Source organism: Platalea leucorodia, assembly GCF_965183815.1.
Source record: "Platalea leucorodia genome assembly, chromosome: 10".
Classification (NCBI taxonomy): domain Eukaryota; kingdom Metazoa; phylum Chordata; class Aves; order Pelecaniformes; family Threskiornithidae; genus Platalea; species Platalea leucorodia.
The window spans coordinates 9,790,781-9,818,322 of NC_138832.1; the positions used below are offsets into that span (position 1 = coordinate 9,790,781).

General features: G+C 43.2%; 1 protein-coding gene across 7 annotated transcripts in view; it reads right to left on the minus strand.

Annotated features, from left to right (window-relative positions):
* Positions 1–4,366: 4,366 nt before the first annotated feature.
* DOCK11 (dedicator of cytokinesis 11) overlaps positions 4,367–27,542 on the minus strand; it is a 98,884-nt gene continuing 75,708 nt past the window's right edge. For 6 of the 7 annotated variants that reach the window (XM_082323510.1, XM_082323506.1, XM_082323509.1 and 3 more), the window contains 13 exons: positions 22,045–22,227; positions 21,248–21,361; positions 19,295–19,510; positions 19,156–19,213; positions 17,603–17,709; positions 16,499–16,621; positions 15,503–15,616; positions 12,983–13,129; positions 11,697–11,907; positions 11,162–11,352; positions 10,398–10,498; positions 8,785–8,923; positions 4,367–6,194 (listed from right to left, as the gene is read on the minus strand). In XM_082323510.1, coding sequence (XP_082179636.1) covers positions 6,072–6,194; positions 8,785–8,923; positions 10,398–10,498; positions 11,162–11,352; positions 11,697–11,907; positions 12,983–13,129; positions 15,503–15,616; positions 16,499–16,621; positions 17,603–17,709; positions 19,156–19,213; positions 19,295–19,510; positions 21,248–21,361; positions 22,045–22,227 — 1,827 coding nt within the window. In that variant the 3' untranslated portion in view covers positions 4,367–6,071. The remainder of the gene's footprint in view (positions 6,195–8,784; positions 8,924–10,397; positions 10,499–11,161; positions 11,353–11,696; positions 11,908–12,982; positions 13,130–15,502; positions 15,617–16,498; positions 16,622–17,602; positions 17,710–19,155; positions 19,214–19,294; positions 19,511–21,247; positions 21,362–22,044; positions 22,228–27,542) is intronic. The other variant, XM_082323511.1, reaches the window with a different exon arrangement.

Here is a 27,542-nt window from a genome sequence, read left to right on the forward strand (position 1 = left end):
CCAAGCGCACCTCCAATGGTTCGTGCGCTTTTGGCTACCTGCCCATCATCGGAGGCAGCTGAAATGTTTTTTTCCCTGGCTTTTTCCCCCCTCCCCGAGCACTCGGCTTGTCATCCCATTCCCCTCCCGGTGCACGGCAATCAAAACTCCTGCCAAAGCCTTTGATCCCTGCCACCTACCCGAGACTTCCCATTTCTCAAGCTCATTGAGTCCTGTCTCGCACCTTTCTGTTGCAAACCTTGTGCTCGCTCAAGTTCTTGTTAGACAATACGCCTACGCGGTAGTGACTGGAACTCGTGTAGACACACCTGAGGTATCTTTAAAATGATCTGTTAAATAAGTGCTTGGGATATGGCTTCATGCTTGGTGTAAACTGATTTACAGTCACGCTGGTGATCTGCCTTTGGCCATGCGTTCCTGCTCTTTCCACCCACGCAACCAAAGCTGGTGATCGTGGGGCCGTGCAGCAAGTTTGCCAATGCCTTAAAAAAGCCCCGACTAACATTTTTTTTCCTGTACGTGTTCCCTAACTCAGATTAACAAATGATGCTGATGCATGGTGTGGCTGCATGATTACTAGGTCCAACAAGAGGCAGCGGTAATTAGCAGCATGGGGCTGTGGGGAATTGTTGCTTTTGGGAGCAGAAGAGTCCTCAGTTGCCCCACACCGATGGCGAGATTCCTCCTTTTTAAGTTCTGATTTTGCAGCAGCTTCTGTCAATACTTTAGGTCTCAACTGACATAATTACGGGCTCTTCAGAAGGTGGCTGGGGTCAGTTCAAAAAAGGGCTCAATTAGAATACAGCTGGATCTGCGGCACAAAAATCCAAAATTGTGAGCTGAAAAACCTGGTCTGACTCACGGGGCCTCTCCCTTTTCCACCTCGGTGTTCTTTGGGGGACATCTAGAGTTTTGTGATACATGTGTTCAAAACGGCCGTGAACTCTGCAAGTTCTCTCCGGGCTGCTGCCCGAGCATCACCGGAAATCAGACATTAAGCGGAATAAAAACTACGTCCTTTGAAGAGCGCTTTGAGGTACATGTAGAACCAAGTACGCTTGTGCAAAAATTGTATCCCTCTCCAATAAATTGCTACTGCAAGTCCATGCATCAACTTCTCCGCTCACAGTTCCCTAAATACCAAGGTCTATCTAATTCGTCTGTTTATTCGGCAAGGGAGTAACTCCTTTATCCGCCAACGGAGGCAGGGCATGAACCTGGTCCTGCAGCTGCTCAGCCAGGGCTTGCAAGAGCCCCACACAGGAAGCCTCAGCGGTAGAAGATGGCAGTAGATAAAGCAGTTTGTCCTTCACCTGCGGGTGAGGTAACTAACAGTAGTTACACCCGACTTCCATGACATCACGTAATAGCCCATACGGCTGCCTGAGCTTGGCGTATGTATTAGCATGCTAGCCACTTGAGTTAGTTGAAGAGCGACAGTAAATACATTCCCAAAGACCAAAAGTCTGGGTTTGAAAATTGGCACTACAAACCAGAGCAAAAACCTGATCAGAAGCTGACTGAATATTCTTTAGGAGAGTAGGGGGATGTGCTGGGACATCTCCTCCCTAGTGATTCACACCTGGTTTCTATTTAGAAACTTGCATGCATTTCTGTGTCTGCCTCAGGTTTCCTGGTGAACAATGTTTTTGGGATCCTCCGAGCTGGATGTGTGGTATTTGTGCTCCTTCAGTATTTCTGAATCAACATCTTCTATTTGCTGCTGAATAATTTAGTGTTAACAGTTTCATTTGGTGTACTTATGTATTTGAAGATATATTACAGTAATCTTCTTTAGAGGCAGCATAGGCAATAGCTCATTTGATTAGGTTTTAGTCCCGTGAACCTTACACAGCTATGAGCTTCAGATCACTCATCCCGTTCTGTGAAGGGAAAAAAAAACCCCTAAGCAAAACATGTTTATTGCAACACTTACTTTTCCTCTTTTTTGTAGTCTTTTATTTTGACCTGGAATAAACTCTCTTTTATCTGGATTGACTGAAATGTGATTTTGCCCTAGCTTCTTCTCAAAATTATTAATCCTTCAAGAAAAAGAAAACGAGAATAAAGAGAGCAATATAGGATCGCTGGTCTCAGAAAGCTCTGGAGCAGCACTGTGTATTACTTGGGGTCACAGGTACATCGGGCAACGGCCGAGGCAAGCGGGACGTACCGTTCTGTCGCCACACACAGAAGGTTAAACAGGGCTTGTACAACACACATATATACAACATGCACAATAAAAGCACTTCTGTTATGAATATGGAGTAGCAGGTGTTAAATTTACATAAAAAGAGAGTAAATTACATCCAGAATAGCTGAAATATTATGTGTGTGTCATAATTGGTTCCTCATTGCTTGACACAAGCATATTATTTAAAGGTTAAGTACTACAGTCTGTGGTTGCATAATAATTAGCTGTATACAGTATTCCTAAATCCAGTAAGACCCCCTTATTTAATTAGAAGAACTCAGCTCAACGAACATCAACGAACATCAAATGAAACACCCTAGACACATGCTACTCTCTTAAAGTGGGTAAATTGAGCAAGATGTGGTTTAATTTGTATGAGACTTTTGAGACTATGATTTCCTCTTAGGTTTTTCTCCAGTCCTCCAGGGCTGCGTTACGTCAAATTGCAGGGTTATTCTGAAGCCTGTTGTGCAGTCCCTGGGACTCTGTCGCTACAAGAAGGGAAAACAACCATATTTAGCTACTTTGGGATAAAAGGCATTATGCTTATGTGATCTCTTATTCTGTGTCAAAATACCATGTGGTATGTGTTCGAAAGGCTTCTGAAACAAAATAAACACATTACTACAGATATTCTCCCATCCATGATTTTCCATTTCTTGGCCTATCATCTCATGAAAATTTCTGTTTTCAGAAGAAATGTAGAACACCGAGTAGTATGTAGAAATAGATCCTTGGCTGCAGTAAATTCTGGGTTCCAGATTTTTTTGGGAAAGAAATGTAAAACTCTGAAGTTATTTGTCTTAAAATACTACTTGCTAATCTCTCTGCAGAAGGAAAAGCAGTAAGTCAAAGAAGAGAGTAAATGTTTACACTTTGCTTACTCTGTCCAGGTGTCTAAATCTCCAAACACGTTCTTGTACGTTAAGTGCTGGCAGACCCTGTGTTGCTTTATATGTCCTATTTGCAAACAATCTGGCTCTACCACATACCGTTATCCAAAACAGTCCCGATGACTGTGACAGCAGCCAAGTGCTCTTAATGCTCATGCACAGATACTTTATCCTATTTCTTCTCCTTTTATGCAAAATTACCAATGCATCCCTTTTGAAGACTTGATGCATTATACAGCAGTTTTGCAGCAAAAGTAATTGGAGGTGTACATATAAAATATGTATGTGTAGCTATATTGATATATAGAAAGAGTGCATCCCAGGTTGCAATTTGAAGTATGTCTACTAATTTTTACAAACCAAAAAACTCCCACCATTCCTTAGACAGTATAAGAAAACCCGAAGTGTTAATGAACAAAACCCATTTATATTCTTCAAAAAAGGTAGCAAATAGGAAGTACCCAATGTGAGTGCCAGCGACATAGAACAGGCACATATATAGTACAGTCCCCACATACATCTGTGAGTTAAGCTCTTTCAGCCAGAAATAAGAAAAAATCTGGAGGACTTCTTTAAACTGGGATAATTATGTAGTAAAAGGATAGGAAGAGAAAATGCGAACATCCTTTTGGCACCGTTGTCCAGATACAGCTGTAAAATATCTAATGACCACTCCCTCTCATGTCTAGATTGGTGAAAACGTAAAGAAAAACCAAGCTGGTTTGTTACCAGCCTTTTTATAACCCATCTAAAAAGGACAAATTTTCCTTTGAGATTTTTCTGTTAAAAATCCAGTCGAATTATTTACCTGCAGGAGAGAAGGCAAATACTTAAGGCATGATCATTTTTGTTATTCATCAAAACTGCATGTAAGCGTGTATTCTGAAATCTACTGACTGTGTATACTCTAATTGGACTGGTATTAAATACTTTTTTTGGCTGAATTACTGAGAGAGCTTTCCAGTATACTAGGTTGAAATGACAGAACAACTCCAATATCAACAATAAATTGAGAAGTTCAGATAAAAATTCATCTTGGATCATTAAAGCCATTCAAAGATATAAGTAAGAATTTCACTGGAGTTCCAGTAAAAATAAGGAACAGCGATTGAAAATTCAGCCAGCAATGTTATTTCAGAACATTAAAGACATCAACAAACATGAATAAGAATTTCACTGCAATTCCAGGAAAACTACTAGGTTAGCTGTAGTATTTAAGAGCTATAGTGCAAGAGCTTTCGGATGTCCGCATCTCATCATTGCTGATGGTATTCAAGATATGCCTTTAGTACTGACGTTTAGAGTTTAATTACCTCCAAAAAAATCTTGTAATGTATCCAACTATTAAACAGCTTCATCACCTTTTAGTAAAGTAATTTGGAAAACTCTCACTATCTGCCTTTAAATATTATTTGTTGAAAGATGAAAATCAATAAGGTAGTAACCATATTTAAACATACTAGTCTCTCTTCCTCTTTCTGTTAAGCTAAATTTAGAGCCTGCCTGGCATAAAAGCACATACAAGCAGAAATGTGGTCTGTTTGTTACATAGGCACATCTGTATTTTGCTTACAACAGCTAATGGGTGAATTTACGGATCACAACATTATTTTCTCAGAAGACAATTTAGAATCATGCATAATAAACATTTTGAAATGTGTTCCAGTTACTATTTGAAGATAATTTTTGTTACAGAAACTAGAAGCTTAACATTTTATAGACACTATAGCCAAGCTAAATACCCATCTGGAGTCCTTTTATTATGGCATTTTGTTACATATCCTTAAAAACCCCCACCCTTCCCATATGAACTACTGGAACCATATTTACAATTGACGTGATTTCAAAAAACACAGATGTTAAAGATGTTGCTGGATAAAAGAATTACCGATCTGTTTTCTTCTTCCTGCATCTCAAAGTGTCTTATTAAAAAGAGACAGAGATAATGTATTAAAGCTTTGGGGAGGGGAAGAAAGAATAAAAGAATTCTGGAAAACACATTTTCTCCAACCGGCTGTCAGACAAAACCAGTGGGCTTTCAGAAACCAGCTCTGTTTAACAGGAGGGAACACGCATGTCATATGATGTTAAAAAACCCCTCAATTTTGTATAAGTTATTTTGATGTGCTGCGGGTTTTTTTTTTAAAGTACATCTCAGAGATTATTAGAATTTTAATGAAAGGTGTTAAAGTACTTTATAATTCCCAACTCAATTTAAGGTGTCCTCAGTTTCTATTTGTGTGAGCCCATGAGTGGTAAATAGAAAAAGTCGCTTCAAATGACAAATCTCTTAGGCTGTCCTCAGCGAGTACAATCCAGCCTCCTGCAGCTGTGAAAGGTTAGCCAAAATTGAAATCAGCTATAGTAAGCTCAGCTCTCACGGAGGTTACTTTAGAATTATCTGCTCAGAGGATGTATGAAAATTATCATTTCTGACTTCGGTTTTAGTTATTCCCGACTAGGGCACGTTCACGCTCATTCTGAGTGCAACAGGGGCATCTGGACCCCAAGTCACCTTTTAGAAGAGGAAAGTCTCTTACTAGTGACTACAATTTCTCCTTCACGTTCCCTGTCCAACAAAGCTTTTAGCAGCAAATATGATACAATGCTAAGTTCTATATACTCTATGCTCCTTCTATTTACAAAGTAGTTTTACATTTTATTATGTTCCATTGTACAACTTTACATAGTACCATTATCATTTCAATTTGTAGTTCAGCAACTCAATACATATTTAGATAACTGCCTTTCCATGTCCTGTTACACGTTTAGCTTAAAAAAAACAGTAGAAAACAAGCACAGTGGTGCAATGTCCAGGCACTTTCAATGTTGCTCAGCAAAATAAGCAAGCACCCTGTTTGAAAGCATGGCAACTTTTGGGGGAAAAAAAAAAAAGAATCTTTGCTCATCATGGATTTTTTTAAACATCCTTTGTAAAGTTCCAAGTATTCCTGAGAAAGCTCTGTAAAATATGACTGATATGTTTATATTTCAGCAGTGGGTCTGAGCGAACAGTAACTTCCATCACCAGATGTTCCGCTGATGGCACAGAAGACATGTAGGGAGTCATGCATCCACGGCGAATGCATTGTATCTTCATGGTAGATCTAGACAAAACAAAATAATCACAAATTCAGTAAATGTTTCAGTTCATTATTATAATCAAGCTGTTTAAAAAGGTATGCAAAGAGATATCCAACCTTGTCTTCAAAGCTGTTTCGCAAAGGCAGCATAACAAAGAAACGAGAAAGAAGAGCAATTTAGCAATTTCTGTAGCATTCATATATACACTCTTCTGTGTATTACTGGATCATTTTTAGTTACAACTGTCCACTGTAGGAAAGAAACAATTCTCTGTACACCAGTTTTTTATTATATCTTAGTAGCAACAGAATTCTAATCGTTTTTTTGGTAAGCATGGGGGGTTACCTGCAGCTAAATACAACAAACACTCGCTACCTCCGTGCCATGTGCCAAGATTTTGTACTTTATAACCTGAAGGATGGTTTTACAGCACAGGATCTAACTGGACCGGTAGAGCTGCTCTAGAGCTGACTGTGTATTTGTTTTCCACCCCGTGCTTCCCCAGTCAATAAGTAAGTTAGCCTGAATTTGCATTAGTGAAACTGAGATCACTGGCCATCACAAACAGTTTCTGGACATCCAGTTTTCTGCCACTCCCTGAGGCTTCCTGTACCTGTTCAGCTGCAGTTTATCAATTTTTTGTGTTTACATTTCCCTAACTTAAAAGATCTGTAGATAGGTCACAGGCTGACCCAGCGGGCTACCCATCTGCCCTACCATCTCCAACTAAGTGCGCTGTCTGTGTTGTTTTGGGGCACTGACAGTATTTAGAAAAGCATATGTTATTTGCAGTGAGAACCCTAAATTAATGTAGTATACTTTTTACGTTTAACTGAGTAATTTTGCAGAAGAGGAAAACATGTTCTATTAAGTTTAATGTGTTAGATACTTAGGGTCATTTGAGGGCAATACAAAGTTCAAGTCAGCAGTTATCTACATAATGTTGTACAACCATAAAGAACAGTGCTTGTAAACATGATCTTTTAAGCTGTCTTTTGATCTAATGCAAGAAGAAAATGAAAAGTATATCCTTCCCAGTGAGCCCTTCACTTTGCCATTTCAGTTGCTGTAATATTTTGCCCATTAACCAAAGACAACACGACAGTGGATTTGTAAATCTATCAAGATAATAGGGAGTGTGCTTTAACAATGCTCTTTGTTCTCAGATAATCTTAACTGTTGTTCTGCGACAGTGCAGAACTGAGTGATTTGGTTTTGATTTGACTATTGCAGAATTCAGAAACCACAGAAGTTCCAGCAGCTGCATGCAAATTAAATGTCTTGGAAAGGTTTACTTGCAAATGGCTTAGAGTAAGCAGGTGGCAACTCCTATGAACGAACATCTCTGAGCAAAATTCAGCAGTGGAGTATACATGGTAGGGAATGTACATGAAAAAAATGAGTGTGCCGAATGTGCAAAATTAGTAGTTTGCACACTAAGAAAATGGTGGTCATGAGCAGAATAGCAGGGAAATCTAACAAAAGCAAGGGGGATGCTGCAGTCACGTATTCTCAAACGGATCCTCCCTTATACTCCTACAACAAAATTCATCCCCATCATGAGACTGTTTCCCTGAAATTATATTGTACTCTTCCATAACAAGACTCTGTTTGATTCCCATAAGCATTATTTTATTGTAAATAAACCTAACTTACAAATAGCAGCCTGGTGCCATTGTATTATTTTGACACTTGCACATTTTTGCATTAGTTTGAACAACTGCTCAATTTATTGTGGAATTTGCCTATACATTTTTAGTGAGGTCAAATGTTGCATTTTTAATTAATGGTCACACATGGACTGTGTGTTGAGTAACTGGGAGATTCTGAAAACATTCTTCTAAATTTCAAGTACTATGAATCACAATGCAGTCTGTACCATTCATTTTATGTGCTTGGTACTATAAATCTACAATGAGCTTTCTTTTGTCATAACGAAGGCAAAACTGAAGAGCAGAGGTACGGAGATTACTTCAGAAAGCCAGTTTTCATCTAATTTCACAGCATGATACTAGGTAGAAGTGCAACTGTTCTTTGAATCTCTCACCTCTCTGATGCTACTATTCAAATGTGTTTTCCTAGAAAGATCCAAGAAAACATTAGAATGTAGGTCGGATAACTGAGCACAAATATTTTAACATAAATAGCATGTTGGCATTAGGCCAAAATTAAAAGAAAACATCCTTTAATGAAAAATAATTTACAAAAGGAACTATAGCTGGATATAACTGAGGAAATGGAAATTTTGCCAGAGAATTTCAACCTGTGACTTATCACAGGATTCTTACGATGTAGAAAACATGAGGCAAAACATGGCACAAGATTTCTGATGACCACAGCAGCCAGAAAACTAATGGTATGTGTCAGCAAAGACGCCACCCTGAAGCACACTGTGTACCAACACCAGGCTGAGACTTTCAGTCAACAAACCAGCTTTAGGAATCCACTAAGTGTATCATTTACTTTTCACGGTCAGTTACTCGCCTTTCTCTATTTAGCTAAATAACATGAAGAGTGATCAAGTTTTCAACTAGTTTTCAGTCAGTTTTCAGCATTAGCTAGTTTTCGAGCACAGAGAACCGCCTCTGTGGGCTCCTGACATGCGGTACATGCCTGTTCGTGGATGATGTCAGAAAGCTCTTTCACCATATCCCGAAAGTTTGATTTCAGCCCCTCATGGTACTCCACTTGATCCTCCTTAATGAGTCGCTCGTTGAGCTCCAGAGCGATTCCACAGGCTTGTATAAACTTCCTGGGGAGGAAAGGAATGAACTTTGGGCATTACAATAGCCCAGTCTTCTACAAAAGCAAACAGATAGGCAAATCTCTTCCCCCCCTGCCTTTTCTCCTTTGTTTGGGACAAGTCACATTCTAGGAGCATCCCTGGCAAAGTGGATCAGGGAATGGGGAGGGACTGCAACACAGGCATTGGGCTTTCTGCTGGAGCGCCTTCGAGCCTGGATCCCCAGTAGATGGGACACGCGCACCCGCAGTGCAACCCAGTGGTCTCACACCTTCACCCCGACCTGTGGGACCACACACAGCTTGCAGATCCCAGATAAGCCCAACCAGCTGCACATAGGGTCACAAAACAGAGGGAGGCCATGGTCAGGCACAGAGGGGAGCTCAGTCATACAGGGTTGACAGATCTGGATGTATGTGATGTAGCACGTGTGCTTCAGAGGTCAAGTTGCTAACAGCAGACACACCCTCTAGAAAGAAATTTAGATCATGGGGAGCTCTAATATTGTTTTCTGGGTTACCACTTTCTTCGCTTCATTTCACACACATACTTCTCCTTTTTTATGGACTATGATGAAAATGCAAGCACAACTGGGATTTTCCAGGATTTTTTGCATGAAATAGAGACTGTGTTTGTCCTCCTGGCTGCACTGCAAGGCTGGGAAGTAAAACTGACTTCCCTCTGTTCTGCATCCATGTGCTGCAGGTTTGCAGGGATTGTTCCCTTATTTGTTCCATGGTTTGCTAGGTTACTCAATACACTGAAGGAAAACAGGATTGGCCCAAATGCTGCCTTCTCCATATAGTGACTGATGGGCGAAATGGGAGTCACCAGCACCCCGTAATGAATGCAGGAGCTGGTGGGCAACTGGTTGCTCCTGAGAGGTTCAGAAAATAGTGTGGCAAAGGCTCATCGTCCTGAGGTGAAGCAGGAGCTGCCTGATTCTATCTCTGGGGACACTTTCAAGTGGGAGGTAAAACCTACCCTAAGGGACAGGAGTTAGAAAAACGCCTGTGCAAGTCACATAGTTTCAAAAATTAGCAACAGAAACAAGAAGGACAGTCCTACATGAACTAGGAAGGGATTTGCTTTAAAACATTTCAAGTTCATCATTATCTAGTAAAAAATCCCTTTGGAAAGACTGGGAAACAATGCACAATATGAAAGATCCCCGAACACAAAACTGTCAGACCTCTGGTTTTCAAACATACTTTCTTCACATGCTAATTTCAAATACCCACACAAACTGTTGGAGCAGGCGTTCAATCCAGTCTCCCCATGGAGATCACAGCCCTGAGTTTGGGAACTCTTGACATATGTAGTTACATATGCCTGAGCACCCAGAACCCTGTGAGACCTGGATCTTTATATGGCACATCTAAGCATTCACCATCTGCTGATTTTGGAGACAGACAAAAATATAAGCAAAGCAGGTACCCTGTTCCAGCCAGCTGGCTAGCTTTTATTACATTAGAAATCCTACCTGAACATTTCTTTTAACTCATTCACCTTCTTAGTAGGATATTTGCTGGACTGGCTGTCACTTAGGAAAGCTCTGGCATAGGCCAAGGGACCAGCATTAACCTAGAACCAAAGAAGTAAGAAATCATTTATGCTAGAACTTCTGTTGAGTTGCTAAAGGCAGTTGTGAAGGGAATAAATTTTTTTTTTTTTTTTTAAAATCCCAACATTAGCATATTATTTGAATGCCACCAACTCTGCATTACTAATGTCACCAGAGGCACCTGAATTTTCAAAAGTTGAGTAGTAGTTTTTCTATCTTGTTTTTTTAAGACCAAAAGATAAATGGAGATAAAAAGAGAGATGCAATCTATTTCCTCATAGTTTCCTCTTCTTTCTGTTTGGAAAAGCAGTATGGTCTGAGTCTTAAGGTCATTTATCCAGCTTGAGAAGTCAGGCTCACAAAAAGGCTATTTGTGCCTGATACTTACAGTACAATCTTTGAGAGTTCAGAATATTTTAGCATTCACCCATGGCCAACTAATGTGCAATTACACTTGAGCTTGACACTGTAAACACCACTGGACAAAATGCTTATTACCATCAGCCACCCACTAATGTACCACCGTATGCGGCAGGGCAAGCTCTGCTGGCAGGCTGATGGCTGCAGTGCTGCAAATGAGGTAGTTAATGATTTCTGGAAAGTAAATGCGTTGCGTCATGAAAAGATGACTCACTCTTGTGATGTGTATATAAATGTAATTTTGAATAGACATCAAGTCTTACCTGCACAGAAACACAGCCTTGCAATTTGAGTTGCAGCTGGATCATGTCAACATCACCAGCAGAGCAGAGTTTCTGCAGCTCTGCTGTCTTGTCTTTTATTTCATCAGTAGCGACATCAATTGGTTTTAAATTAACCTGATGTTCATAATTGATTGGAATTCTCTTCTTTACGTATGGAAAGGAGTTCAAAGCTACCAGAAACAGCAAAGGAAGTTTATAGATGATTTAAAAGTCATGCAGCAAACAGGAGTACTCTTCATAGAACATATACAGGCAGATCCATGCCCTCAGGGTTTTAGTCAGTGTGTGTGAAATCCCGAATAAGGCTATAATTTACCGGCACGATTTATTAATTTGTAAAAAATTACACATAGAAATATAAGGTAAATTCCCCCTCCCAATCAGAATATTGTATCACAATTCTGATTAAGTAGCTGAGAAAATTTCTGACTCCTTTGGAATATTTTTATGAGCTAAAATAGTCTAAAAATAGTTGCTGATATATACTGTCTCATGTTCAGATGCTTGTACTTACTAGTTAGAATGGTCCTTTTTTTACACTGTTCTTCCACACTGCCATGCTTTTTTCCAGATAAAGTGTAAGGAGTTTCAAATACAAATCTGTTGATGTTATGGTTTCTTTCAAATTCAGTCTTTCTTTCAGAGATTTCTTTGTCTTCAAAATAGGGCTTCACATAAGTCACTTGAATATGGGCATACTTAGGATCAAGGTCTTTAATGTTGACCTGTGAAATAAGAGGGTTACTCATGAGGAGAGCAAAGGTTAATAACTTCACTTATAATTGGTTCATTTATCTACTGGGATCTGACTTAAACTGATTCCCTGCTGCCCCAGCCCCATTGCATGCAGCTGAATGACACACAAAACACTCCCTTTGACCTCAGCTGTGATGTCTAGACTGTCTGCTAGCAGACACACAAGACAATCATGTGTGGCACAAGAAATACCTCATCTGGGGCCAAACAAGCTGCATCTGGAACAGGTAGCCGTATCGCCTTATTATCAATTAATGCAGCACATGACTGAGCTACTTAGTCCTTCTTATATGACCATATTGCTTCCAGGCCACGAGCTAGCGTTCATGCAGTACTGCGCTGTGGCATGCAAATCTGTGGGCTTGCACAAAGTAAACATTGGGATCACCAGTATTGTCTTTAGTAACCCAGACATATCCACAGTTGCAACCTAAGGGTGTGAACAGCCCTTGCAGGGAACATAAATGGGTATTCAATATTCAATAGGAAAAGGAAGGAGCTATGGCTGCAAGGGCACAAAAGATTTTCTTTGAGACTTGCAGTGTCAAAGCAACAACAAGTAACTCTGCTTCCAATCATCTGCTCCTCTGTGCTGGCTCCTAACACCTCCCAACAACAGGACTCAGCCAGATGTGGATTGCAATTTCCCATTTGTAATTCCCAATTCATTTATTTCCACCTGGGAGCCACATCAGCACCAAAACTCGTCAAGCTGTGCAACATGTCCACACAGGAGTATGAGGATGCAAGGGGCAATTGGAAGCAAGGTGCTTGTAAGAGGGTGGAAGACAGGGCTCACTCCTCCATTGCTACTGGCAGAAGGAAGGGACGCTCTGTCATCTCCCACCTTCAGCTCCACAGAGCAAAGCTCATCCTCCTGCGCTCCGTTTGCACAGCGCTTAGAGCAGTACAGTCCCAGGCCCTGAACAGTATTTGAATACAACTGATATTTTTGTCACACTCATCAGTGCACTCTCTAGTACGTGGCCCTGATGTTCACTGCTAATAGCATTGCGTTAGCTTGTTCATGCAGTTTAACTCTACCTTGTTAGAATCCTGGATAATTTTTACAGTCTCCGACCCAAATTTTTCTCCATAAAGTTTAAGAAGTCTGAAGGAGATCTCTGAGAGGCCGGTCAGCTTGGGTTCCTTATAGATGTATTCCTTCCCATCTTCTTCTTCAAAGAACGTCTAGCATTAATCACAAAAAAGTAGTGAGGAATAGCTGGGTTTCTTCACTTGGAAAATTTTATTTTAGATTTGCTACTTTGAAAGCAACTTTCTACTAACATTTCAGAAAGGCAAGAAGGTTTAGAAGGCTATGGCTTGCATAAAGTCTGACTGAACTTGGCCTGTTTAATAGGTTCCTTCAATAATTGTGTAAAAAATCATAACATTCCTCAACCAACACAAACATGTCATTGCTGAACACAAAGGCTTGAGGAAGACCAGTGAGAAATCTAAACAATGTGGAAGATGGATTTGGCTAATGGTTGACTTTTTGGAAAGTTGGCAAGAGGCAATTAGGAGAAAAACCACAAAAACAAGGCATAGAGAAGGAGCAGAAAGACACAAAAGTTGAGGAAGCCCTGATAGCAGAGCCACATGAACAGTCTGAAGAGAAGGATTTTGTGTAGGCTGAAAGGGACTTCAAGCAATAAATAAAGAAATGGGTTTCCTCTGCTTTGATTCCTCTTGTATTCAGGGAAGTGGAACTTGGTGTATTTGCTGTAAATAGACACAAAATTGCGTTAAAAGTTGTGCCTGCATCACCAGTCCTCCCTTTAATGGAAACAGCATGAAAGCTTCATGCTTTGGTGAGCTGTTCCAGTCAGAAGTTGTGACAGAGTGTTAAGACAGCATATAAAGCTGGCAAAGCTTTAAAGTACAAAACTGGATCAAGTATTGGTTGTCAGGATGATACGTTACATAGCTTAATTTTAGGGGCTGATCCAGTGATTTCTACAGCTTCTAGAAAACTAAGCTAGCAGTTGTTTCCTTTTATCTATTGCTAACCTTATTTACTTTTTACTTTTGAAGATAAGATGAGGACAAAAATAAAACGTATGCTTGCTGCAACAAAAGTCAATGCTCTGATATGTTGTACATGTAATGACAGTGGTGTTCAAAGGTACAAACCCAAGACAGTTTCAGGGGTATTCATCATCTCCTCTAAAAGAAGGAACGAGGAAAGGCAGGGCTAATATAATTTACATATCGTTTTCTAAAGAGGGGTCCTGCATCTCCCCCATGGTTACGTGTCCACAAACAGAAGCAGATAGTTCAGAGACACAAGGGAGATGAGGGGTAACACACTTTATTAGATTAACTGCTCTAGCTGGAGAAAAAAAAAATAAAAGCACAGCTGCTTTCAGGCTCAGAAGACTTCATCAGGTATAGAATCATAGAATCATTAAGGTTGGAAAAGACCTTTAAGATCATCGAGTCCAATCGTTAACCCAGCACTGCCAAGTCCACCACTAAACCATGTCCTCGAGCACCACATCTACCTGTCTTTTAAATACCTCCAGGGATGGACACTCAACCCCTTCCCTGGGCAGCCTGTGCCAGTGCCTGACTGCCCTTTTGGTGAAGAAGTTTTTCCTAATATCCAACCTAAACTTCCCCTGGCGCAGCTTGAGGCCATTGCCTCTTGTCCTATTGCTTGTTAGTAGGGAGAAGAGACCGACCCCCACCTGGCTACAGCCTCCTTTCAGGCAGTTGTAGAGAGCAATAAGGTCTCCCCTCAGCCTCCTCTTCTCCAGACTAAACAACCCCAGCTCCCTCAGCCGCTCCTTGTAAGACTTGTGCTCCAGACCCTTCACCAGCTTCACTGCCCTGCTCTGGCCACGCTCCAGCACCTTGATGTCCTTCTTGTAGTGAGGGGCCCAACACTGAACACCGCACTCGAGGTGCGGCCTCAGCAGTGCCGAGTACAGGGGCACTATCACCTCCCTGGTCCTGCTGGCCACACTATTCCTGATACGATCACGCTCCTTCTTGGGACTCTGAGCCCCAGATCGTGTCCATTTTTCCAACTACCTCAGCTAACAACAAATACTATCTCTCTCTACAAGTATGTAACCAACACTGATACATATTTTGCCTCCAGCTTCTCCCATAACCTTTTACTCTACTAATACCTAGAAGGGGGCAGCAATTGTCTGTAGAAGAAAATGCCTGTTACTACTACTGTTTATATACTATGGTTATATACTGTTAGTGGTTATATACTATACACACTAAATTGTGTTTTTGTAACTTATAATAACTATAATTACCCCCCCCCGTGTTTTCTGAACCCACTAAACCATTTCCTAACTGCTGAGTTGTTTTATGAAAAGCCCACCAGCAGAATCATAAACTTTATTATAAATCAAATGCCCCTGCAGAGAGACACAAGCCCTCACCCCAAGGGTGCAATACTGAAACGCTCACATAGACGTGCCAGCGGCAGCACCAGAGGAGCTAGCAGGCTTTTCAGCTTCAGGTCTGACAGAGCAGCAGCTTTAGGGGCCAGGATGCCTGGTGAGGAGTAGCTGGCAAGCCGGTGTATATACTTACTTGTCCATAAAAGGCCACTTTGAAAAAGGTTCCAAGAAGCCTCTTCCTTGTGTGCATTACTTCCAATATCTTAGCATATGCTCCGTGAAGTGTTCTGTACAGCTGAGTAAGTTTCTAGAAAATCAGATCTTGACATCATTAAAGCAGAATTTTGCATGCAGGAGATTCTAGCTAACACTGGAAGCTACTGCGGTATTTAATCACAATCCTTTGGAGAATTCAAACTTGAATTTGTCAAGAGGTTGAACTCGTGCAGTTTTCTCTGAAAAACCTCAGTCTTAAGCACATGCTTAGCTTCCGGTCTGAAAGGCACCCGGACGGCAGTAACGGCACTATCCTTAGAGAGAAGGCTGAGCCTACTGTCTCAGCATGTGCCCTGAGTCAGCCCTTAAGGGTAGAGCAGCTTGCAGTGCTTTACCCAGAAATTATTTTTTGATTAAAAACAGCTTTATGATGAAATGAATGGATCAACTATATATTTGGATGCTGTCCTGATGTGGAGGGGGTCATGGGAAAGGAGGGAAAGAGGCTCTTCAGCAGTCAACCAACAGCCTCACCGAAGCAGGGGGTCACAGCAGGTGTTGGGAAGGAGGAGGGCGGAGGGTGACAGCTCCCTTCCTTCCTCTCCACTTGCCCCTGAATTACCTGCAGATCTAGTCCTTTCTTTGAACACTTCTCACCCAGTTTTTAACCCTTAGAGTGCTCAAGTCTCAAAAAGAATCTGGCTTTGATGGGCATAGATGACACCTTTATTTTTGGGGGAAGGAAGGTGGGAATTATTCACTAAATATGAGTCTTCCATGTCTTTAGCTTTTACAATTACCCTCCAGACCATTGCTTTCACTAATTTGCTTAATAACCAGCAATGAAGCACAGTGTGTGCTTTACTGACACCAATTCATTAACTCATAACTTCAAAAATAAAAAAGCCTCCTGTTTTTTTCTTAGCGATCTAGAAAATTACCTGGTATATGCAAACTAGTTCAAAATACCTACCTCAAATTCACGCCGCTTTTCATAAATAGGAATGATCAGTTTGGAAACTTCAGAAATCGTTTCATAACGCTCTGCTTTCCACAGGCCATCTACACATTGCTCCAGCAGCTCCACCAGGACTTCCTACGAGAGCAACCAAAAGGGTGTTGTTAGTAACAGTCAAAATTAGAAGAGAAAACCTTCAGATACTTTAACAGGTCCCTGTATAAGTTGCCACAGTTACATAAGTTTAAACCCTGTGTGTTCCTGGCCTTTCCAAAGGTATTCTAAATTTTGGGGAAAAACCCCCAACCAAACAAAAAAACCCACGCAAGTTATTTTTTAAAAGTTCATTCATTCTTAATAAATCATTAGCACAATAGCCAGCAAGTATGCCTTGGTATGCCAGCTGCCTCTCCAGGAGAATGCCAAAACTCTGGGAGGATACAGAGATGACAGCACTGGAAGTCAGAGGTACATGTCTAAGAAACACATCCAAGGAACATGTGTGCAATAGCAGTGGGATGTGATGCTAAGGATCCTCAAGCCTAGTCTTGATGAATGGGCAACTGGCCTGCAAGGCCCCCTTGCTCAGCCACATGGCCCAGCCAATGCAGTTGTACAGGGATGGTGCAGAAGTAATTGTGAAACGTTATGACTCACGGGAGGATCTACCCACTTCCCCAGTGCCCTGCTATGGTTTCTGGATTGTTCTGCTAATGCGGTGTCCTGCAGCACAGCCCTAACTGAAGGGGAACTTAAGCTGACCTCTCACTCAGCAGAGCTTGACTTGCATTCTCTCCCTCCTTGGAAATACCATGCTGCGCTGCCCTGTGCTGACAGAATTAGTATTTGCATAACACGGCAGGCAAAGACTGCGGTGTAGCTTTTTCAGTCTCAGGTCTAGAAAAGCCTTTCAAAGGAACCAAGAACTTACACCAGTTTTACCTATCTGAATTGTACACAGAAAATCCTTCCATGCAGATTTCTCTTGGGAAATTGCTGTGGAACAGTCCTCCTTACAGATGCCAGTGCACAACTATAATTTGTTAGAGCTCACGCAAGCAAAGTCTAAAATTAAATCCTAATCAGCTATCAAATAGCCTGTAGTCTATACTACCCCACCTCACTGTAATGTACATCCATCATCCCGCCATCTTCTTTCATTGCACCTTCTTCATCAATGTTGGGAGTGATTTTCCTGAAGGCAGCGCATCCACTGGGGAAGAGTTCTGTAGCAGACAAAAGCAAATGGATTAGTAGAATAACATACCTCAAATGCGTCATGCTTTAATGGCCAGGGAAGCAGTCTAGCTGATAGCAAATTCCTACAAGTAGCAGAGGACCCAACTCCCATTTTTGCTAATGATTTGCTGTATGAGACTGAACACATCAGAACCTCCCCAGCCATTTGCCGTGGGAGTCATTCCTAGTACGTAACTAACACCAAGCACAACAGGTTTCCCAGTCTGCTCTCTGGAAGTCATCTTTGAGCAACCTAACTGGCTGCAACCAACTGAAAGTCAGGAGAGGAGAAGGGTATATCTGTGCACAGAAGATGCAAGAAGAAAGCTATTGCTGGATGGACAGCTGGGTGGTAAGTGAACAGGACTGTACACTCCTAGCAGAAAGCACAGTTTTGTATCCCAAAACTTTGAGTAGTTCAGCCTTTACTGAACCCTTTCCAGCCTACGTAAACGTAAAGAGTGCCAGTGACAGACATAACTCAATGTATTCACTTCATATTCCTTTGGATATGTTCCTCTTCTTTTTTTAGAAGTTCTCCTTTACCACCGGTTGTGGTAAGCAGCCTCCAGGGTACAAATAAAGAATTGCCAACTTTCAATACCCTCCCCTCTGCAGCCATGTGAAATGTGTATACGTATCAGAAAAACAAGTCCTGATTTTTCCCACTTAGGCAACACAAAGTACAGAATTTGGAGGTACTCCAAGCCCCCTGAGCAAGGCACTTAAGACCTTTCCAGCCAAGGCAGTGCCTGTAATCAGCTTTTATGCAGACTTAACGTTCTGAAATGTTAAGTGTCCATTTCAACAATGACTCCCTTACATGGAAATGAGAAATGGGGTCAATATATCAACCGTGGAACAGATTTTTCAAAAGAAAACCTGCAAAGTGGTCTTACTTGACTTCCTTCCTATTTTGCATTAAACCACAACACTCCCTTTTTTTCTGATTGTTCTTTACATATTTGTATAGTTAGGCTACAGTCTCATTTTTTGACTGAATTTTGACTGCTTTATTCTATAGTTTTCTGTACTGCCTATACTAATACTTCTGATGAACATATTGACATTTGAGTTTTTAACATGGGCTTTCCCTGTGAGCACATGTCCTAATGTAAAATACAACTGAACATTTAAACCGAGACATGATGTGTCAGTTCTTATTTCACTCAGCAACGTGCCAACATGACTCTCGAAGCGGACCTGGCCAGCCTAGTAAATGCCTGTGTATGAACAATTAGATTCCTTTCTTAAAAAAAAATACTCACCTTCTTCTAGCTTTATTCACGGCATTATTTTTTTTTTCTTTGTAGCTTGTTTCTAAAATGATCATTTACCAAATCGAGAGAAACTTGTCTTTACAAAGATTCTGATCCCCCCGAAACCCATCACTGCATTGTGGTCCTTGTGTCTCCCAAACAGCACAGACTTACTTTTCCTGTGCAGAAACTCTGCAACGAGAGCTGCTACATGAACATAACACATGGCTGCCTGCAAAGTACAAAGGGAAAATTAAAATGTCATCTGTACATCTGTCTTACTGTGCACCGTGTTTTTAATTACAGGAATTACCTCTGAAAAGTCTCCGTTTTTTACATGTATCTTTGCCATACTGTCCAGCCATGTTTTCCGGAGCTCTGGGGTACTTGCATAAGATTTGGCTAAGCTGTACTGTAGATCTATCAACATTTCTGGATCCTTTTCATGTTCTTTCATTTGAGCAGTAGCCATAAGCACTGTACGGATTCTCTTTGTCAAATCTTTGACTTCGGAAGGAAAAGCAGTTGCCTGACACAAAACAAATCCAATTAGAAGCAAATACAGAAATAAAAGGTGTTCTAGGCTTTGCCAAAGAAAGACCATCGCTACCCTTTCAGCCAACACTCCACTTGCTGCCAATCTGAAAACACCGAGAGCACAGGAGAGAAGACTAACTAGCTTTTACTTATGGAACTCACACTGCATACAGCGTACAGTATTTCATATGCAATTAGAGGCATTTCAATCCGGGTGTGCACAGGACCAATCTCTCCTGGTCGTGTGCAGGATGCCAGGTTGGCTGTTCCCGTGCTACAGCGAGGCAGGTACTTTGGCACCCTGAGGAGCTGGTGTGAGAGGGAGGCAGAAGTGCTCTGTGCATGCGAATGTCCCAGGATGGGACCGTAAACCATGCCTGAAGTATTTTTCACATCATTCAACATCCGGCTTGTTAGTCTCTGATGTGGTCACTCTTCAATTCCTAAAGCACCAAAGGCATTTGTAGAGCTTCCCACCACAGGAATGTAATAAATAGAGAAAGAAACACAGGCTCCAGTCTGATCCCCTGCTCAGAGCAGGGCCGTTATTGAGTTAGAGCAAGGCTTGTCCGGCCAGGTTTTATCATCTCCAAGGACAGAAATTCCACCTCCTTTATGGGCCCTGCCTGAGGGCTGCACCATGCTCTTGGGAAATAATTTTTTCTTTAAGTAAAGTTGGAATTTCCCTTGCAGCAACTTTGCCCGTTGCCTCTTGTCCTGCCACTCCACGCCTCTGAGAAGAGCCTGACCTCCTCGTCTCTATAACCTCCCCTTTGGTAGTGGAAAGCAGCAGTTAGGTGTCCCCTCAGCCTCCTCTCCTCCATGATGAGCCTGGCTCACATTCCCTCTCCTCGGGGTCCTGCTCCCTAGCTATCTCTGTGGCTGTGCATGGCATCCTCTCCAGTGTACTGAAATCTCTCTTGTACTCTTGCACTTATATAAATACATAAACTGGATATAATGATGGTCTTGTGATGTAAAATACAAGCAGCAAAGTATGGCTCAGTGAAACCCTTATCAACACCTGTGTATAGAAGAGAACTGAGTTTTTTTTCCAGGTATATCCTAACTATAACTTTGTTATAGCACAATTCAACACCTAACTGAGGTTCCCATTCCACCTTTAGGTCATAGGATAATCACAGACCTGTAAAAACACCTCCCGTTTTCCTCTATCCTACTTTGGCAGCTACACTGTGTGCAATGGAGCAAGCTGCAGTGATGATATATTGTTCAATGGGTTGGGCACGAGCTGTTAATTCTAGTGCAAAGACAAACAATTATTTTCCAAAGAAATACAACCATTAATCTCCATGAAAGAGTGCTTTCTTAATATTACTGACACTTAATTAAAATTAATTCCTGCTAATTATTACCTTCAGGCAACAGAAGTATCAGACTCTCCCTTGTCATTCCTCTCAAAGCTGGAAGTTCTTGGAAAGCTCTTTGGACACCCTTGCAAGCAGCACACTTTGCAAAGCATAACCTGAATTGCAGAGCTCCCTCCTCTTGGCGTGAGGCCTCATGGATGGAGCATGACCTCCCTGTGCAGCTGGCCCTATTGCTGTTGGCATAATACTTGTTTACTGAGCAAACACAGCCCACTATGAGTTTATAAATCATAGTTCCAATCATTAGCCTTACCCTTAAACACGATTTCCTTGAGTGCGTCCCCAGTCTTGCATTAATGGCTGATAGCACGTGATGTGATTTAACATCCCCAACTTACCTTCATAGGCCTGTCACTGTTTGCAAAGTTGTTAATGATGAGCAAGGAGTCCTGAAATCTTGTCCCACCGCTGAGTGCCACATCTGCTATTAATTGGCTCACTGCAATTATTATCTGTTGGGACAGGGTTGGGGCTTTATTTAAATGAGCCCTAATAGAGGAGTTTTATTGTCACAGTTACATAAAACCTTCATAGGACAACATCATGTCTTTCCCGCAACGTAAGCAACAGCTGTTGTTGTGGCTTTGCTGCCACATGTCCCAAGGACAAATACTTCCCAGAGGACCAAACTGCTTTGCTGAACAGTGAGTTCACAGAATGAACAATATAACAATCGCCATGCAAATCCCTGTTTGTACCTTAGTTAGTTACCTTCTTCTGTGACTCATTACAACCCAGATGGTATTCATCTGCCCCACTAGGTATCTAAATTTGCTTCAAAAAAAACCCCAATGCTGCAAAAGCAGCTCCAGGACAATCCCTTCTCCTGCCTCAAAGGCAGATCTTGCTGTCCCTTCCACCCCATCCCAGCCAGCCTCTGGGGCAGAGATGCGTCTTGTGGCTACGATTCCAAAAACTCAACAGCTTGGAGTACTTGATGGCAGTGTATTTTACCCAAAGGGCCCTGGGCCAATCACTGGAAACAGGAATTAGGCAAAACCTGGAAATCAAGAGGATTTTTGTCCATATAACAATGGCAAGATCCTTTGCAGATATGAGGCGACATAGTTATATTCATATATCTGTTCATTAAATCTGAGGTGTCCTGCTCTCTAGCTTTTCTCCAGTCACTGACCTGGAGATGTGTTCTCAGAAACGTTCTCCTTTTGGTGAACTCAAAGTTATTTCTCATCAGGAGATACAGAAGAGCCGAGGCTTCGTTCCTCGTGGAGGACACCTTGGAAGTGCAACACTTCAGGATCTCGTAGCAGAGGGCAGCGCACATGTTCACCCTTCCCTTGAAAAACGCTGAGGGAAACTTCACAAGAGGCATGCAAATATTAGAAAATACACCACTAAATTACACACACAGGGCTCAGTTGGGCAGGGGCATGGGGCAACACACTGGGCTCCAGCTTGGACAGCCTCAATAAAACTCCTGCCAGAGTTCTGAGCCTGAAAGTATTTGTGGGAATGAATTCGGGGCCTATTTTTAACCACGTTTCCTACAGCAATGTGAACTTTGCTGTCACACTTTTGGGGGATGTGCTTGTGTATGTCTGTCTATCCCCTCCCCCAACAACTTTTGGGTTCATTGGCAAATTCTCACCAAATTGGACAGACAGAAGTTTTATGTTCTTCCAAAAGCCATAAACACCAGCAGCGGGGCAGAGACGAGAGGTCCCATGAACATTCCCACCACAGGCTGCCATCTCGGACATCAAAAAATCCTCCAGAGTCCACCCAGAAGTCCGACCTCACTGGGAAACATGACCTGCAATGTTCGCACAGCTACTTCTACATGTCCCCCAAAAAAAGCCTAAAATCATACTTGCCCTCAGGAATGCAAACAAGAGACTTGCTTGTCCCAGAGAGCCTAAAATACACAGTGACCTGCCCTGGCCCCCCAGACAGAGCCGGCCCCAGGGAGCAGCAGGATCAAGCCAAACCGCAGCGTGAGCTACTTCAGTTAGCAACGGGGCTCAGAGATTTGCAGCAGGGTGAAGAAAAGCAGAAGGGGAAGACTAGCACCCTGTACTGCTGTAGCACGTCTATCAGCTTACCAAACATCTACTTCCAAGCATGTCTGCAGGGGCAGGCTCAGCCGTGCCTGAAAAGCCGACAGCTGCAGCGATGCCCTGCCCCAGCAGGCAGCAGCCTCTATGCAGGGCTTGCCGGAGCGGTGACCGCCAGCGTGCGTCCATCTGGCTGCGGTCACCAGTGGTGGCTGGTGGGGAGGGGGCACCGCACTCAGCTTCCTTCTACCCCGACCGCAGTGGGCTGGGAGCAGGGAAGCAGAATAAGGAAGGGTTTTGTGCTGGCATGCAGCCTCCTCCACAGCCACCGCAGGAACCTGGCCAGAGAGGGGCCATGCCAACACCTCCCGGAGGGAGTGGAGGCTGTTCAGGCATCGCACAGTGGCACTCTGCTCCCTCTGCTGCAGTGGGGGACCAGCCCCAGGGAATTTACTGGCATGAAGAGGCAACAGAGACAACCATGTTTTTTTATCGGTTCAGAGGAAAGATGTGCTCAGTTCATTCAAGACCCAGTGGTCCTCATGGGGCATGGTCCATGAGCCACTTCTATCTGCCCCACTACCTTCTCCCCATGGGAGATGACAGTAAATACTGTCAGGAGTATACACTCGCATCCTCCAAGTCAGAGCCTGGAGCTGTTACCATGGCCCTCTACTCCTTGCATATAGTCCATATGATTCAGACAAGCTCGTAGGTACTGCTGTGGCCACCACCATAGCGTGTTGGTGAAAGGGTCTCAAAAGAGGAATCTAGGAACTGTGGCTAGCAAGACTGCACTGTTGGGATTACACCAAGCCACACAGGTTACAAGGCAGAATGAAGACACCGACCAAATACTTGGTGTTCACTGCCTCTGGCCAAAAATATTTCTAGAAAAAAAATGGAAGAAAGAAAAGAAGTAAATAAACACCATAGTAACACAGGGCCAAGACGATCATCTGTGCACTCGGGAAGGGAGCTATTAAGTAATTACTGCCTGTTGCAATGCAATCCTTCTCCCATAGCGAGATGGTGTCATGCTCAGAACTGGGTTTAGCCCAGAGCTGGCCACGGTGATGTGCGACTGGGCGTGCACAGGCAGCACACAGGCACCCAAGAAGATACGGCTGGCGCTTGCTCTCAGCAGGGACCACTGCTTGCCTGCAGAGGCTTTTCAGACATTTCCAACCCAATGCTAGGGAGAAAAACTTTGCCTGGGAATCTGCTGCAGAAGAAGCTGAAGATCCCTCCCTGTGCGCTCCCCTCCACACTGCACCAGCTCTGGAGGAAAACCTGTGCCCTGTTCATAGGGAACCTGCGTCCCCGCGCAGATCCTTCTGGAGACCAAGCACAAGCAGATGCAATCACGCCTGGCGCCAGGTTCAAGGCAGCAGACCCAAGGGTGTATGCCTGCTGGAGATCTGGCCAGGTGTTGCCTGCAGCTTTCCAGCTAGCAGGAGAACACGAGCTGGGAAGAGCTGCGAAACAGCACACGTGGCGATGACTCTGCGTGCGCTGGAGGAGCCCATTTCTGATCCAGCCCTAATATGAAGGGCCAGAGCAGGAGTCAACGCAGCGAGCAGCTCCCAGAGAGGCCCTGGCACACAAGGGACGTGAGGGCAGGGCAGCCACAGCAGCAGGCAGGACATGCCAAGTGCCCTTCACAACTGCATGGGAGGCTGTAACGATGCTGCATCCTGAGAGTACTAATGGAGAGGGAAAGCACAGCTTGACACCGTCAGGGGAAATTGCTAACAGACAGGGAAAAGCTTCCCAAATCAGCTGTTGCAGGAAGGCTCTCCTGCCCTAGTCCTTCAGGGCCTGGGATTTATGATGCCTCTAATGCGCCCTGCTAGTGTCAACGCACCGAGGGACAGGCAGGCATGGAGCGGGCAGCTACATGGGGTTTCCATCGCTCTCACATCCACGTGTCTGAGCTGCTCTCTAAAGCAGGGCAAATTATTGCAGCCCCCTCGTCCGTGCATGTTCTCCTTCATAACCTTTAATTTCAAGACCATTCCCAAGTACGTATATATGTATTTATCTGTAAGTGATGCTCTGAGAAGAAGGATTTCGTTGTTGAGAAAACCTAGAGTATAAAACAAGAGCAATCTAGCTTTTGTTGCTTCTTCCCAGCCAGTAAAAGAGAGACAGCTTTCTTCCCAAATTCCCAGCACGCATGCATGCAAGAGGGATTCATTCTAAAACCAAAACCAAACGTGCAAACAATTACAGAACTTGTTTGTTCTTTGCTTTCTTGCGACATTTCTTTTTTTTTTTTTTTTTTTTTTTTTTTTTTTTTTTTTAAGTCTTTTGCCTATCAAGTAACCAGATGTAATGTGGAAAGAAAGCTATTTTTAAGACAGATTTTGGGATGCAGAATAAATCTCAGGAGTTTTTTCCCCTCCAGCAACCATTTACTGTGACCCTAGCTAAGAGGGAGATTCTTTTCATTGTAATTATTAGCTATAGAAGGCCATAAAAATGACAAATTGTCCATTCTAGCTGCGTCAAAGGTATAACTCACTTCTGGTTTTCTTGAAATTAACACTAATTTATAGCTATCAGTGATATGCAACCCAAAACAAAGCAGTGCAACTTTGATATTCCAAAACAAACTTGCAGGAAAACATAGAATCATAGAAACATAGAACGGTTTGGGTTGGAAAGGGACCTTAAAGATCATCTGGTTCCTACCCCCCAGCCATGGGCAGGGACACCTTCCACTAGACCAGGTTGCTCAAAGCCCCATCCAACCTGGCCTTGAACACTGCCAGGGATGGGGCATCCACAACTTCTCTGGGCAACCTGTTCCAGTGCCTCACCACTCTCATAGTGAAGAACTTCTTCCTTATATCCAGTCTAAATCTACCCTCTTTCAGTTTAAAGCCATTACTCTTTATCCTATCATTTTGTGCCCTTGTAAAAAGTCCCTCTCCAGCTTTCTTGTAGGCCCCCTTCAGGTACTGGAAGGCTGCTAGAAGGTCTCCCCAGAACCTTCTCTTCTCCAGGCTGAACAACCCCAACTCTCTCAGCCTGTCCTCATAGGAGAGGTGCTCCAGCCCTCTGATCATCTTCGTGGCGCTCCTCTGGACTTGCTCCAACAGGTCCCTGTCATTCTTATGCTGGGGGCCCCAGAGCTGAATGCAGTACAACTGCACAGAGCTGAATGGTGGGGTCTCACGAGAGCGGACTAGAGGGGCAGAATCCCCTCCCTCAACCTGCTGGACATGCTTCTTTTGATGCAGCCCAGGATACAGTTGGCTTTCTGGGCTGCAAGTGCACATTGCCAGGTCATGTTGAGTTTCTTATCAACCAACACCCCCAACTCCTTGTCCTCAGGGCTGCTCTCAATCCATTCTCTGCCCAGCCTGTATTTGTGCTTGGGATTGCCCTGACCCATGTGCAGGACCTTGCACTTGGCCTTGTTGAACTTCATGAAGTTTGCACAGGCCCACTGCTGAAGCCTGTCAAGGTCCCTCTGGATGGCATCCCTACCCTCCAGTGTGTCGACCGCACCACACAGCTTGATGTTGTCGGCAAACTTGCTGAGGGTGCACTCAAATCCCACTGTCCATGTCGCTGACAAAAATGTTAAACAGTGCCGGTCCCAAGATGGACTCCTGAGGAACGCCACGCCTCACTGATCTCCACTTGAACATCGAGCCATTGGCCACAACTCGAATGCAAACATCCAGCCAATTCCTTATCCACCGAGTGGTCCATCCATCGAATCCATGTCTCCCCAATTTAGAGACAAGGATGTCGTGTGGGACAGTGCCAAATGTTTTGCACAAGTCCAGGTAGATGACATCTGTTGCTCTTCCCTTATCCACCAATGCTGTAACCCCGTCCTAGAAGGCCACCAAATTTGTCATGCACAATTTGCCCTTAGAGAAGCCATGTTGGTTGTCACCAATCATCTCCTTATTTTCCATGTGCCTTAGCATAGTTTCCAGGAGAATCTGCTCCATGATCTTGCTGGGCACAGAGGTGAAGCTGACTGGCCTGTAGTTCCCTGGGTCTTCCTTTTTTCCCTTTTTAAAAATGGGGGTTATGCTTTCCCTTTTGCAGTCAGTGGGAACTTCACCAGACTGCCACGACTTCTCAGATATGATGGACAGTAGCTTAGCAACATCATCCACCTGTTCCCGCAGATGCATCTCACCAGGTCCCATGGACTTGTGCATCATCAGGTTCCTAAGATGGGTCTCAAACCTGATCTCCTACAATGGGCAGTTCTTAATTTTCGCAGTCCCTGCCTTTACATTCTGCAACTTGGGCAGTGTGGCTAGAGCACTTGCTGGTGAAGACTAATGCAAAAAAGTCATTGAATACCTTGGCCTTCTCCATATCCCAGGTAACCAGGTCTCCCGTTTCCTTCCAGAGAGTCTTCCTTCCCTAGTCTTCCTTTTACCACTGACATACTTACAGAAGCTTTTTTTATTGCCCTTGACATGCCTGGCCAGATTTATTTCTATCAGGGCTTTAGCTTTCCTAAATCCTTATCATAGAAGGATATAAAAATGGTTGAACAGGACTTTCCCTTTGTGAACCCAGGCTGACTGTGCCTGGTGATTGCATTAGTCTTTAAACGCCTTTCAGTAGTACCCAGTGT